At 36.9% G+C, this 14,026-nt stretch overlaps 2 protein-coding genes and 1 pseudogene across 2 annotated transcripts; all 3 read right to left on the minus strand.

Moving 5' to 3' along the window:
• Positions 1-395: 395 nt before the first annotated feature.
• Positions 396-1,522, minus strand: LOC123761243 (annexin A7-like; annotated as a pseudogene).
• A 5,767-nt stretch (positions 1,523-7,289) lies between these two features.
• LOC123761147 (adhesive plaque matrix protein-like) lies at positions 7,290-8,565 on the minus strand. Its single transcript, XM_045747092.1, has 4 exons — positions 8,549-8,565; positions 8,290-8,383; positions 8,019-8,156; positions 7,290-7,796 (listed from the first exon to the last, which is right to left on the minus strand). The coding sequence occupies exons 1-4, from the start codon at positions 8,563-8,565 to the stop codon at positions 7,290-7,292; spliced, it is 756 nt and encodes a 251-aa protein (XP_045603048.1).
• Positions 8,566-10,208: 1,643 nt separating this feature from the next.
• On the minus strand, positions 10,209-12,970 carry LOC123761148 (pro-resilin-like). The gene is made up of 4 exons (XM_069339231.1): positions 12,959-12,970; positions 12,591-12,680; positions 12,290-12,427; positions 10,209-10,334 (listed from the first exon to the last, which is right to left on the minus strand). Exons 1-4 carry the CDS (start codon positions 12,968-12,970, stop codon positions 10,209-10,211), a joined length of 366 nt encoding a protein of 121 aa, XP_069195332.1.
• Between the last annotated feature and the right edge of the window lie 1,056 nt (positions 12,971-14,026).

Raw genomic sequence — 14,026 nt, forward strand, 5'->3', positions numbered from 1 at the left:
TCGAACAATTACAAAATGTCTTGTACATCTGTAAGAGATGCTCAGATAACTGGCTCTTTATCGTGTACCCAGAATATATTGTTGTATATGTGATTTGTTGATGTACCCGTTTAGTTTTCTGTGTTATGGTGTGTTGCATATTCTTCAGGAAGACATTCGTTTCTTAAATATCATCATTTATGATATTGTTTGCCGAAATTCATGTCAAATCCTGGGTGATCTGACTTTGCTTATATATAACACATTGGATTTGTCGGGTGTTACTAATAACAATGTCACCATTTACAGGATATATAATAATATGATCATTACTCTCCAGACTTTATTTCAATTACAGAAAGACCTAGGTTACAAAGTTCCTGTAACATTTAAAACTGCTTCCTTAGTTGCAGTTTCTATTCATAATGTTCTTCAGACGTGTATGAAGGCTGAGGATTGTATGAGGGCTTGGTTGGGTATGAGGGTTGTGGCTTGTATGAGGGCTGGGGCTTGTATGAGGGCTGGGGCTTGTATGAGGGCTGGGGCTTGTATGAGGGCTGGGGCTTGTATGAGGGCTGGGCTTGTATGAGGGTTGGGGCTTGTATGAGGGCTGGGGCTTGTATGAAGGTTGGGGCTGGTATGAGGGCTGAGGGAAGTATGAGGGCTGGTACTGCGGCTTGAAGGTGATGGGGGGACCGTACTCTTGGGGGTACTGTGGTTCGCCCTCATAACTGACCTCAGCCTGGTACCCGTAGTCGTCCTTGGAAACGTAGTTCACCTGTGAGATAATTGTTAATCGTTAGAATTAAGTTTATATAACATACTCATAGTTAAACTTTTGAAGGAATTTATTATTTTGATCAATAACATACATTAAGCAAGCATTGATTTTAAAATAGTATCAGAAATAAAAATATGATATCAGTGCATGGGCTAATGTATTTCTTTGCTTATTATAATTTTGTTATAATTACTTGTTAAGTTATTAGTGATCATACCGTCTGTTTGCGGCCGTCTGGGAGCTGGACGGTGTAGGATCCTGAGACAGTGTCTCCGTCAGACTGTTCGTTTTGGCCAAAGTCATTGCCGGAGTAGTCGTCCTTGACGCCGTACTGGAAGTTGTATGGCATGCCCTCCTGAAGTGAATCATGATCCATAAGTGTTAAATGTGTTTATCTCTGTAGGATTACAAATAAAATAATTTTCTTCGTTATACCATGATATTGTAAATTGCTTGAATTTTGTGTTGTAAAAAGCATACGAGATTTAGGTTACCTGTTCGTAGCGTGAGTGATGTGCTGGTGGGGAGTAGCGATCGTAGTCTAAAGCGACAGCTTCCCCCACCATTACCACCACAACCAGCAACACACTGAGCTGAGGACAACGCATATTAATTACCTTCGTGTTTCAGCATCATACAGATACATAGTTGTAAATTGTGTCCCGCAGATATATAGAGATAAAACAGTAAATATCTAGTAAGGTGGAACGTATTATGTTTATACAAGTTCTCTTCAGTAAGACACGTTACCTTTGCCATCATGTTGACTACTTGTTGTTGAGGCGGTGTGAGTGAGTGATGTGGAGAGGATGATGGTAAAGCTTTATATAGTGATAATGAAGGTAGACCTTGACGGAAGTAGGTGGAGTGCCAACTCTGTGGGAGGAGGACCAACAGGGAGCCAATCTCATGAGATAATTACCTATTGGCATTATGTAACACCGATGCTGCAAATGTTCAAATTTATTAAATGTATCTGCACGTTTGTGCTTGTATAGAGTAGGAAACTCTCTAGTGGTAAGCAACTGTTAACTAAATACAAACTTCCTTAAATGAAAAATTAGACAATTACATTTTTTAATTTTAGATAATACTTATACACTTAAGTGACAACTCATCGAAATAATTATTTAACAATGTATAACTACTGACTGGAAATTGCTCTTTTGATACTAACATTATATATTTTTAAATATAATAGTTTACAGGTAAATGATCGTAGCATATACATATAACAGTTTGCGTACGATTGTCATAAATGGTGCCCCTTGAGGTTATCTTGAGGTGCTTCCGGGGCTTAGCGTCCCTGCGGCCCGGTCGTCGACCAGGCCTCCTGGTTACCGGACTGATCAACCAGGCTGTTGGACGCGGCTGCTCGCAGCCTGACGTATGAGTCAGAGCCTGGTTGATCAGGTATCCTTTGGCGGTATCCCCTGTATAACATAATATTATGAATATTGTTTTAAATTTTTTTTTTATTAGAATGACCCTTTTTTGGGAGTTGGGGGGGGGGGGGGGGATTCATACATGTCGAGAGGGTTAGTTTAGTTTAGTTCATTTATTATGCACCCCATACCCATCTTGTGGGCGGTAGTGGAAAGGGTTACAGAGGCACATAATGGGCTCAGGGACTGAACTCCACAATTCATATATCTAAGCAAGTTACAATCTTGATGAGATAGTTACAAAATTCAGTATAAGTCGTCACATTAACAATGGGTTCGAGATCGACCTTAAGTACAATTTCTAAATTAAGCAACTGACATATGTGGAGAGCTAGTGTCACAATTGATATGTTTGTCCTGCACACCGCCCCCCATCCAGTGGGCAGCGGTGGATAGGTTACAATCACTCAGTTACTACCTACAGTTAGCAAACTGGGGATATTTGGCTAAAATTTTTGGTAGCGGATCATTTTGAATGAAATATATACAAATCGTTGTAACATTGGTTATAGAATTGTCTCTGAATTCACGTATCTTTTCGCACTCCATCACAAAGTGACGGAGGGTGTGCGAATAATTTTGTTGACAGTTAATATTTGTTTAGTTCTACATCGGCAGATAAATAGAATTCCCAGAGATACTTGTAACCGAGTCTAAGCAGAGCAGTAGTAACATCGAGAAGTCTGCTGATTTTATCGGATGAACCATAGGTCTGTGGCTCCTCTTGCATGATAGTATGATGATAGATGGAATTACTGGTGTCAGTTTCACTTTGCCTCAGAGTCGAGAGGGTGCCGGGCGGGAAGTCAATTAAGTCTGCGAATTCTTGGCAATGGAGTTTTACTGGCTCCTCATGTTGGGGGAGGGGGGGGTTATCGAGTTAGTTTACTAGTTCGCGATATCAGTGTAGTTAGGCGTTTTGAGGCATAACTACAGTATTCCTCACAATGCCTAAAATATTCACTTATTTTGTAAATAAATATGTTTTTGGCAAAGTTCAAAGAAAGTGTCGTGCAACCCATTCTTTTGCTGCAGTTCACTCTAGTAATGTCATTGACAAATAGATTCAAAGACTAATGTGTCACATGATAATCGCAGCCGACTGGTACACGTTAATCTAATCGCATAGTAATAAAAAACGACGGCAGAAAATTTGTCATGAGTCATGGTTACTTTCGAATATTCATAGAGATGTATTATATCCATACTTACATAATTTATTTAAAAACTGGGCGAAAATAATGAGTGATAACAGCGTTATCCGGTGGATCAACATACGACGATAAATTTTAGGGCTAAATTTGATATAATTGAAAATATTGAAATGTATGGGCTGTTCGTTTACTCGACTTCAACTTAATACATTTTCAACCAAACAATACCTGTGTCATGGAGATAACAATTGTCACTAGTTTGCAATAATATAATGTGTTATTGTTGGAACGTGTCTATAATTTGGTCATGTTTACTTTACCCTAAAACCCTTTATCAGTCAATTGTTTCTGTAAATAATCTGAGCCCATATTAGCTATTGTTATTCCAATATACTATATAAAGCGTAAATACTAAAAAAACATATTCACCTTATCCTTTACCGAATTTTGTTAACTTAGCAAACTCCTTTGAACATATAGAAAGAAATATTTAACCTGCATGACATTATTCAGTCTAACAACATAATATTGCGAATAAAGTCTTTTCAAAACATAACAAATGAACAACAACATTAATAAGTTGATTCCGGTGGGTAAGATGTTTGTGGCAGGTATGTGGTTGTGTTTGAGGACTAGTGGTGGTATGAAGGTCGTAGCTTGTAGTTGACAGGCTGTAATGGTGGGGATGGTGAGATTCACCGGTGTAATGAACATCAGTTGTGAAACCCTTGTTGTGGTCAGCCTCGTAATTAACCTGCCAATATATGCAGAATGTTAATTATTAAGAAAGAGAACATTATGTAATGACTGAGCAGAAATATATTTGTTTTAACTCTTGGATGCAACAAATGTCAATTGATGAATAATGTATCACAGAACTATATTGCAATTAAGATAAATTGACCTATAAAATTTAAGGACCCAAGATAATTGAATTCTTTTTTAAATCCTCAAAATTTGGAAGAACTTACATATCTGACTAATAATATATAATACGAAGAAAGGTATACATAAAAGTTAGTTAGAAGTATTTTGGTGATAGTGGCCTCATCGTGCCTGGGAATATTTATCGTAAACATTAGTTGGACAAATGGTTTATTTTAATTTTTACCTAAGTTTACATTTATGTGTATTTTAAAAAACATGGACAACATTTCATATCAATTTTAGATGAAGAGACTGAGGCCAATATTTACTTAATTTGAATTTTTGTATATTCAAGGTTGAGCATGCACTATTATAAAAATAATAATGTATCTTAAACTCAATTGGAAATTAGAAACGACAAGGAACTAATATATATTTAAAAAATCGACATTTGAGTGAATAACTATTTATGCAATTAATTTTATCACACTGTTAAAAGCACATACCGTCTGCTTGCGTCCGTCGGGAAGGTCGACACTGTAGGAGCTCACTGTAGGTTCTCACTGTGACCGAAGTTGGTGCCAGAGTAGTCGTCCCTAACACTGTACTGGAAGTCGTTCGGCATACCCGGCTGCTGCAGTAGTATACCACATGTATAATGCTCTTATTATAGACTTGTTTTGCAAAATTTTTATTTTATATTTGTATTTGCGAACTAATTATTTTTCACTTATGTAGCCTAACAGTTGTTTAAAATTATAACAATCCTGGTCAGGTAACAAGAACATTACCTTGTATCCCAAACTGTGGACAGGTTGAACACTGTAGGGGTCGGAGGGGGCAGCGAGAGCTACACCCAACACCATCAGCGTCACCTGCAGGAGACCAGGGGTCAGATTCACGAAAGCCCTTACGCAAACACTTACGAACCTGTACATCTTTTCTCAATGTTTGGCGGCTTTGTTTCCCATTATTAAACAGTTAATGAGCTCCGAACCACCAGGAGGCTCTTTATAACAATAACAACAATTGAACGGGAAGTTTTCATGCTCGTAAACTGTTTAATAAATGTAACTAAAGCCGTCAAAGATTGAGGAAAGATGTACACGTGCGTAAGTGCTTTCATGAATCTGGCCCCTGGAGTCTTAAGATGCGCTTATTATAAGAAAACACGTCATAGAGAATGTACATAACGAAATATCAGGTTTGATTTTCAGCATGTTGTATTCATTTCATTAGCTATAATTCGTATATTAACTCAAACATTAATTACAAGTAGTTTTCTTTCACTAATTAAATAAATATTTATAATGTTACTGATGTGTTGTTACATATAAGTTATTTCCAATCTTTTCACATAAGAGGACACAAGTCATGATAAGTTTAAAGTACAAGCCACGAAATCCATGTTGAGTGTGTTGTTGGAGTTCTGGGGAAAGTATGATGGCTGGTACTGGGGCTTGAAGGTGAGTGATGGTGGTGTCCGGGCCGCCTCTGGCTTTATACTCACCATCCTCTCTTAATAATAGATCATTTTCTCGCTTTCATATTTCATGAAGCAGCAGGAACTCGTTGAAGTTAAGATAGTTCATCACATGAATAATCCTTTAGGGATAATATGCTCACAAGTATACATATAATATAGCAGCTGAAAATGTATTTTTGAACTAATTGCCAATTTACTGGAAGGTTAATTCAACATTGAATATAAGTTAATTTAAATATTGGTAGCATAATAAACTAAAAGTCCGCGAAGATCATGATTATCGCCTGAAATGAGGGATTAAAGTTCCTGGGAGCAGGTTTATCTTTATTGTTATTACTGCTAACTCAAGTCTATTTTAGTGTAGTTTGCCTTTAGTAATACACTAATACATGGGAATCGTGGGAGTTATGGCGTGTATATGAAGGGTGTAGGACTGAGAATTTTGGAAACGCAGTTCGACAATAAAGGACAAGGTAATAATGAATATGTTTAAAAAGTTGAATGTAGTAAGTTTGGGAGGTGCTTCTATGAGTAGAAGTAGCAAATCATTCTTTTTATTGCATTTAATTATTGTTATTAAAACCTACTTGTCTAAAACATGATTTCTTATAGGCATCTGATATTTAATTTCCTTTTAGACATAGCAAAAATAAAACTATTTTGAAAGACGATGAGTCACAATAACGGGGCTGAAAATATGATGACCAAACCACACATCAGAAGAGGAAGAGATGACGACGTTCCGGTCTGTCCTGGACCATTACCAAGTTGTAAGTGAGGACTGACTTTACTCTTGATACTTCCACACGACTTGATAACAGTCCAGGACGGACTGAAACGTCGTTGTTACTTCATCTTCTGATGTGTGGTTTTGTCTTCATAATTTTGAAAGGTCGGGTATTAATATACATTGTGCTCTCACTCTGGCAGCCATTTTCCTTACGATTACGATGACAGTCACACGTCCAGCGGGGAAGAAGGGAAATGCATGAATCTTTTATTTTTTTTTTATTTTCGGCAAGTTAAACAGCCAACTGGAAGTTCGACGAAACTCGTGTTAAAAATGTTTATCCTTTCATAGTCATGAAATTTTCACACAATTCAAGATAAATCGAATAATTAGAAAATGTCTTGTGTAAGTTGGACCCGGCCCCAAGCCTGGCCTCGGGCCGGGCTTGGGGAGTAGAAGAACTCTCAGAGCCCCATCAAGCAGGTATATCCTTAAGTCATTCTCATATGACTGGCTCTTTATGGTGTATACACTACATAATGTGATTTACTGATGAATTCTATATATTGCCCGTGTTACGGTGTTTTATTTTCTTCAGTAAGACATTCGTTTGTTATATCTCGTCGGTATGATATTCCATGCCGAAGTTCATATGGCAAATTTTGGATGATCTACTGACTTTGCCTGTATATAACATATCTTGGATTTATCGTGAATTGCTAATAAGGATGCTACCATTTACAGGTTATAGAGATCGTCATTACTCTCGAAACTTTATTTGAATTACACGAAGACCTTAGTTACAAAGTTTCTTTAGCTTTTAAAACAGCTTCTTTAGATGCAATTTCTATTCATAATGTTCCTTAGCCTCGTATGAGTGCTGGGACTCGTATGACTGCTGGGACTCATATGAGTGCTGGGACTCGTATGAGTGCTGGGTCTCGTATGAAAGCTGGGGTTGGTATGAGGGCTGGGGCTGGTATGAGGGCTGGGGCTGGTATGAGGGCTGGGGATGGTATGAGGGCTGGGGCTGGTATGAGGGCTGGGGCTGGTATGAGGTCTGAGGTTTGTATGAGGGCTGGGGCTTGTATGAGGGCTGGGGCTTGTATGAGGGCTGGGGCTTGTATGAGGGCTGGGGCTTGTATGAGGGCTGGGGCTGGTATGAGGGCTGGGGCTGGTATGAGGGCTGGGGCTGGTATGAGGGCTGGGGCTGGTATGAAGGCTGTGGATAATATGATGGCTGATACTGGGGCTTGAAGGTGATGGGGGGACCGTACTCGTGGGGGTACTGGGCTTCGCCCTCATATTTTACCTCCGCCTGATACCCGTAGTCGTCCTTGGCAACGTAGTTCACCTGTTAGATAATTCTTAATGTTTAGAATTAGGCTTTATGATTATAATCATAAAATAATTTTGTTAGGTAATTCATTATTTCGTTCAATAACATACATTTTGCAAATATTGAATTATAGGACAGTATCAGAAATAAAAATATGATATCAGTGCATGGGCTAATGCATTTTTTTGCTTATTATACTTTGGTTATAATTACTTATTAAAGTAATAGTGATCTTACCGTCTGTTTGCGGCCGTCTGGGAGCTGGACGGTGTAGGAGCCTGAGACAGTGTCTCCATCAGACTGTTCGTTTTGTCCAAAGTCATTGCCGGAGTAGTCGTCCTTGACGTCATACTGGAAGTTGTATGGCCTGTCCTCCTGAAGTAAATTGTTTTTCACAAGTGTTAAATGTGAATATAATTGGGGATTACTTTATTATTGTTCATGTTATATATTTTTGTGTAACACCGCTTGAATTTTATGCGGTGATAACATGAGAGTTTTCAGTTACCTGTTCGTAGCGTGAGTGATGTGCTGGAGGGGAGTAGCGATCGTAGTCTTCAGCGACAGCCTCCCCCACCACCACCACCACCAGCAGCAACACACTGAACTGAGGGCAACACAAATTAATTACCCTCGTGTTCTTGGATTAAACAGAAATATAGTTGTAAATTGTGTCCCGCAATTATATAGAGTTATAACAGTAAATTTCTAGGCCTTTAGGTTCATAATATTATGTTCAAATATGTACGTAATCATCAGTGAGATACGTTACCTTCGCTATCATATTGATTACTTGTTGTAGAGGCGGAGGAGTGAGTGATGTGGAGAGTACGATGGTAAAGCTTTATATAGTGATCGTGAAGGTCGACCTTGTCGGAAGTAGGTGGATGGCAAGCACTGTGGGAGGAGGACCAATTGGGAGCCAATCTCATGAGAGATAATTACCTACTGGCATTAGGTAACACCGATGCTGCAGAAGTTTAACTTTATCAAATTTATCCTCAAGTTTGTACTTGTATAGGTTAGGAAACTCGCTAGTGGTGTGCATCTATAACTAAATACAAACTTGCTTAAATGAAAAATCAGAAATTATATATATATATTTTTTTAATTAAAGGCAATATGTATATACTTCAGTTACAACTCAAATAATTATTTAAAATGTATAACTTCTGACTGATGATTGTCCATTTGATATTAACATTATATATTTTTTTAAATATAACAGTTTACAGGTTAATTATCATTGCATTTACATACAACAATTGGCGTGCTACTGTTACAAATGGTGGCACTGTATGACATGTAATATTAATAATACATTGTTTTCAAAATTAAATAAAATATTAAACTAATTAATGAAAAGGCCCTTTTTGTGGGGGTTGCATATATGTGGAAAGGGTGCCGGCCGTGAAGTCACTTTAGTCTGTAAACTCTTGGGAATGGAATTTTGCTGACTCGTCATGTTGGGGAAGGGGGTTGTGATGATCAAGTTAGATAGTTTACTAGTTCGCGATTTCAGTGTAGTTACTCATTTTGTGGAATAAATACAGTATTTCTCACAATGCCTACAGCATATTATGTTCACCTATTTTGTAAGTAAATATGTTTTTTGGCAACGTTCAAAAGGAAGTGTCTTGCATCTCATTCTTTTGTTACACTTCTCTCTCGTAATATTATATAGAAATAGATTTAAAGACTAATATGTTACTTGATAATCACAGGCGACTGGTACACGATAATCTTATCGCATAGTAATCATAAACGATGGCAGAAACTTTGTCATAGATCATGGTTACTTTCTTACATCCATACAGATGTATTATAACCATTCATACCATTATTTGTATAAAAAACGGGCGAAATTAACTGAAAGTAATGAATGATAACCACCTTTTCCGGTGGATCAACATATGGCGATAACTTTACTTTTAGGGGTAAAATTTATATAATTAGGATTACTGAAATCTATGAATTGTTCCTTTGATCGACTTTAACTTCATAAATTAATAAAAAGACATACCTGTGTCATGGAGATAATAATTGTCATTAGTTTTTAATAATATAATTTGTTATTGTTCGAACGTGACTATAATTTGGTCATGTTTACTTTACCGTTTAAACCCTTTATCAGTCAATTGTTTCTGGAAATAAGCTGAGCCTAAATTAGCAATTGTCATTCCAATTTAAGATATAAAGCGACAATACTACGAAGACATTTTCACATTTTCCGTTACCGAATTTTGTTAAATTGGTAAGTTACTTTTAACATATAGAAAGAAATATTAAACTTGCATGAGTTTATTCATTCTAACAACATAACAGTGAGTAAATTCTTTTCAAAACATAACAAATGAGCAACAACATTCATAAGTGGATTCCGGTGGGTAAGATGTTTATTGCTGTTATCTGCATGTTGTTTGAGGACTAGTGGTGGTATGAAGGTTGTTGCTTGTAGTAGACAGGAGATCTGTAATTATGGGGATGATGAGCCTCTCCGGTGTACTGAACATCAGCTGTGAAACCCTTGTTGTGGTCAGCCTCGTAATTCACCTGCCAATGTATGCAGAATGTTAATTATTAAGAAAGAGAACATTATGTAATGATTAGCAAAAATATATTTGTTTTAACCCTTGGCTGCGACAAACGTAAATATATGAATAATGGACCTCAAAACCACACTTTAATTAACATCAATTGACCTTTAGAACTTAATTAATTAAGCACCCAAGATAATTGAGTTCTGTTTTTAAATCCTTAAAGTTGGGAAGAACTTACATATGCCTTAAAATACATATGGAGATAAGTACATCTTCATATTATATATTAAACAAATTTGTAGAAAAGAATACTTTCACTTACGAGACGGAAAAGGATGGGAAGCTGCCTTTTCTAGATGTAACAGTCATGGAAAAGGGCGGAGGTTTCCACACTGCAGTCTACACAAAGGAAACAAACATAGGAATGTGCCTAAATGCCAACAGCGACTGCCCTGACAGGTACAAGAGGAGTGTTGTTAACGCATACGTCGACCGTGCTCTCAGCCACAGCTCAGAATGGAAGCAAGTCGACGAAGAACTCTGTAGGGTAAGGCAGGTCCTAGTCAATAACGGCTTCTCCAATGGTTTCATCGAAGACATCATAAGAAGGAAAGTGAAAAGCCATGCAACCTCCGAAGAGACAACTAACACAACACCTATACCCCCTATTAGACTATTTTACAGGAACTTCTTTTCCACAGCTCATAAAACAGAGGAAAGGGTCCTGAAAGATATTGTTAATAGAAACGTTATCCCTACAGACAAAAATCAGATTATACAACTGACGATTTACTATAAAACCAGAAAAACGGCCAGCCTACTCATGAGAAACTCTCCAGACACAAAACAGAACGCTTTAAAAGAGACTAACGTCGTCTATGCCTTCAAATGCCCACTTGGGGACTGTAAGCTCCAAAAAACCCAGTATATAGGCAAGACAACAACATCTCTTTCTAGGCGTTTAACGATGCATAAACAACAGGGCTCCATTAAGGAACATATAATCTCTTCCCATAACCAAACCATCGCCAGAGAAATCCTAGTAAACAACACAGAAATCATCGATAGATACAGCGATAGCAGGCGGCTTGACGTTTGCGAGGCACTACACATCAAGAAGTCAACACCAGCAATCAACAGCCAATTATTGCACAACTATATTCTACCCACCTCAAGACTCCGCTCCAATATAGAAGCATCAAGAAATATGGACCAATAGGCTTTCTACAAACACTTCTATTCAATACCCATTGTTTCTGTTCTGTCTTGTGTTGATACTTTTAATACCCTATTAATATCCCCTAGTGTTCTGTCTTGTGTTAATGCCACATCACCCTTCCCACCTCACTCAAATGTAATGCCACATCACCCTTCCCACCTCACTCAAATGTAGATATAAAATCAGGGAAACGCAAGTTCTAATCAGTTGTGTATTTGTGAAGTCTTTGAAAATGTAATAAGTTTTACGAAACGCGCCCGTGTCGCGTCAGACTAGAAATAAAAATGAATTTTGGAGAAGTGATTTTTGATTTACCTCCAACAGTGAAGCGTAATGTACGAAAGATTGAGAAAATTCGTGTTAGAATTATTAATCTTACTTTTTCGGTCATATTTAATAATATATGTCTACAGAAAAGACTGCTACCAAAATATACTAATATATATATATATATATATATACATATATGTATTGTTTTTGCTTAGCTAAGTTTAAATTACATTTCTGTGAACTTTAAGAAATAAAGGCTAAGATTTCATATCAATTTTAAATCTTAAGACAAATGCCAACATTAATATGGATTTTTGTATATTCGAGGTTGGGTATGTACCATTATCAAAAATACAAAATCTATATCTTAAACTCATTTGGAAATTAGATAGTACTGAAAACTAATTTATTTTTAAAATTCGAAATTTGATTGATAAATTATTATGGAACTGATTTTATCACACTTTAGAAGCACATACCGTCTGTTTGCGTCCATCGGGAAGATCGACATTGTAGGAGCCACGGACAGTGTTGCCGTCGGAGTTCTCACTGTGGCCGAAGTTAGTGCCGGAGTAGTCGTCCTTAACATTGTACTGGAAGTCGTGCGGCATCCCCGGCTGCTGCAGTAATGTATCACATTTATGATGCTCAGTTGTTAACATGTTTACAAAAAGTGTGTTTAATAAATACATACGTGGAAGAGAAAGAGATTAATTCCAATTATTTAGACGAAGAATTGTTTAAAATTACAAACAAGAGGTCAAATAATAAGGACATTACCTTGTATCCAGAACTATGGACATGTTGAACACGGTAGGGGTCGGAGGGTGCAGCGAGAGCTACACCCAACACCACCACCATCAGCGCCGCCTGCAGGAGACCAGAGTTTTAGATGCACTTATTATAATTTGGCGAAAGAAGTACGAAATATTTATTAGGTTTCAGTTTAATGTTTGAGTGATTTAATTGGTTATAATTGTTATATTAATTAAAAAAAATAATTACTAGTAGTTTTCTTTAGTCTAATTTAAGAAATTTTAAATAATGATATTAATGTGTTCGAATACATTAAAAAAACATTCCAGTCATTAATCAGAAACAAATTATACATAAGTGGACACAAGTCATGGTAAGTTTAAGGTACGAACTACAAAAGCCATGTTGAGTCTGTAGTTGGATGGTGAGTGATGGTGGTGTCCAGTCCGCGTCTGACTTTATACTCACCATCCTCTCTCCTGGCCCTTCCTGTCCCCCGCTCTCCTACATCTGTTGTCTTACTAATTCATAAGCACCTCTTACACGGAGTTTTATATTTAAGTTTATTTTGTGTTAATAATAGATAATTTTCTCACTTTCAAATGTCAGGAACGCCGTATGAACTCGTTGAAGTTAAGATATTTATAGTTTAGATAAGTTAGGCAACATATTTAAAGGCAGCTGAATATGTATTTTTGTACTAATTGCTGATTGTATTGGAAGGTTGAAACAACATTGAATATTAGTATATTTAATTTTGGTTAAATAATAGTTAAACCAAAAATTGAATATTATCGTAGATCATGATTATCGCCTGAAAAGTGGGATTAATATTCCTGGAAGCAGGTTTATCATAATTGCAAACTCTGTTAGCTAAGTCTGATTTAGTGTTGTTTCGCCATTAATAATACGCTAATTCATGAGAATCGTGACAGTGATGGTGTGCATATGAAGGGAGTGATGCTGAGGATTTTTGGAGGAGCTATTCGACGTCGAAAGGTATGGTAATAATGAGTGCATTAGAAAAGTTGTGTGTAGTTGAGTCTGAGGCGATGTTTATTTTGAGTAGAAATAGCAAATCATAATATTTATTGCATGCAGTCATTGGTTTATTAATCAATGACTGCATGCAAATTTAATCAAATATGATTTGTAATAGGCAACTTATATTTTATTTCCTTTTAGAATCTGCAAATAAATTAATAAATTTGGAATGTCCGGTATTCATATACATTGTGCTCTCTCTGGCAGCCATCTTGCTTATGATGACAATAACAATTACACGTCCAGTAGTGAATACGGGAAATATGCTCTTTTTTTTTTTTAGTTTTGACAGGTTAAATAGTCTATCGGAAATTCGACGAAATTCATGTTGGAAGTTAGCTGATGCTTTGACAATTTAGACATTTTCACACCTTGGAAGATAATATAATCTCGAATAATTAAAAAACGTCTTGTAT

The sequence above is a fragment of the Procambarus clarkii genome, chromosome 41 (assembly GCF_040958095.1).
Source record: "Procambarus clarkii isolate CNS0578487 chromosome 41, FALCON_Pclarkii_2.0, whole genome shotgun sequence".
Classification (NCBI taxonomy): domain Eukaryota; kingdom Metazoa; phylum Arthropoda; class Malacostraca; order Decapoda; family Cambaridae; genus Procambarus; species Procambarus clarkii.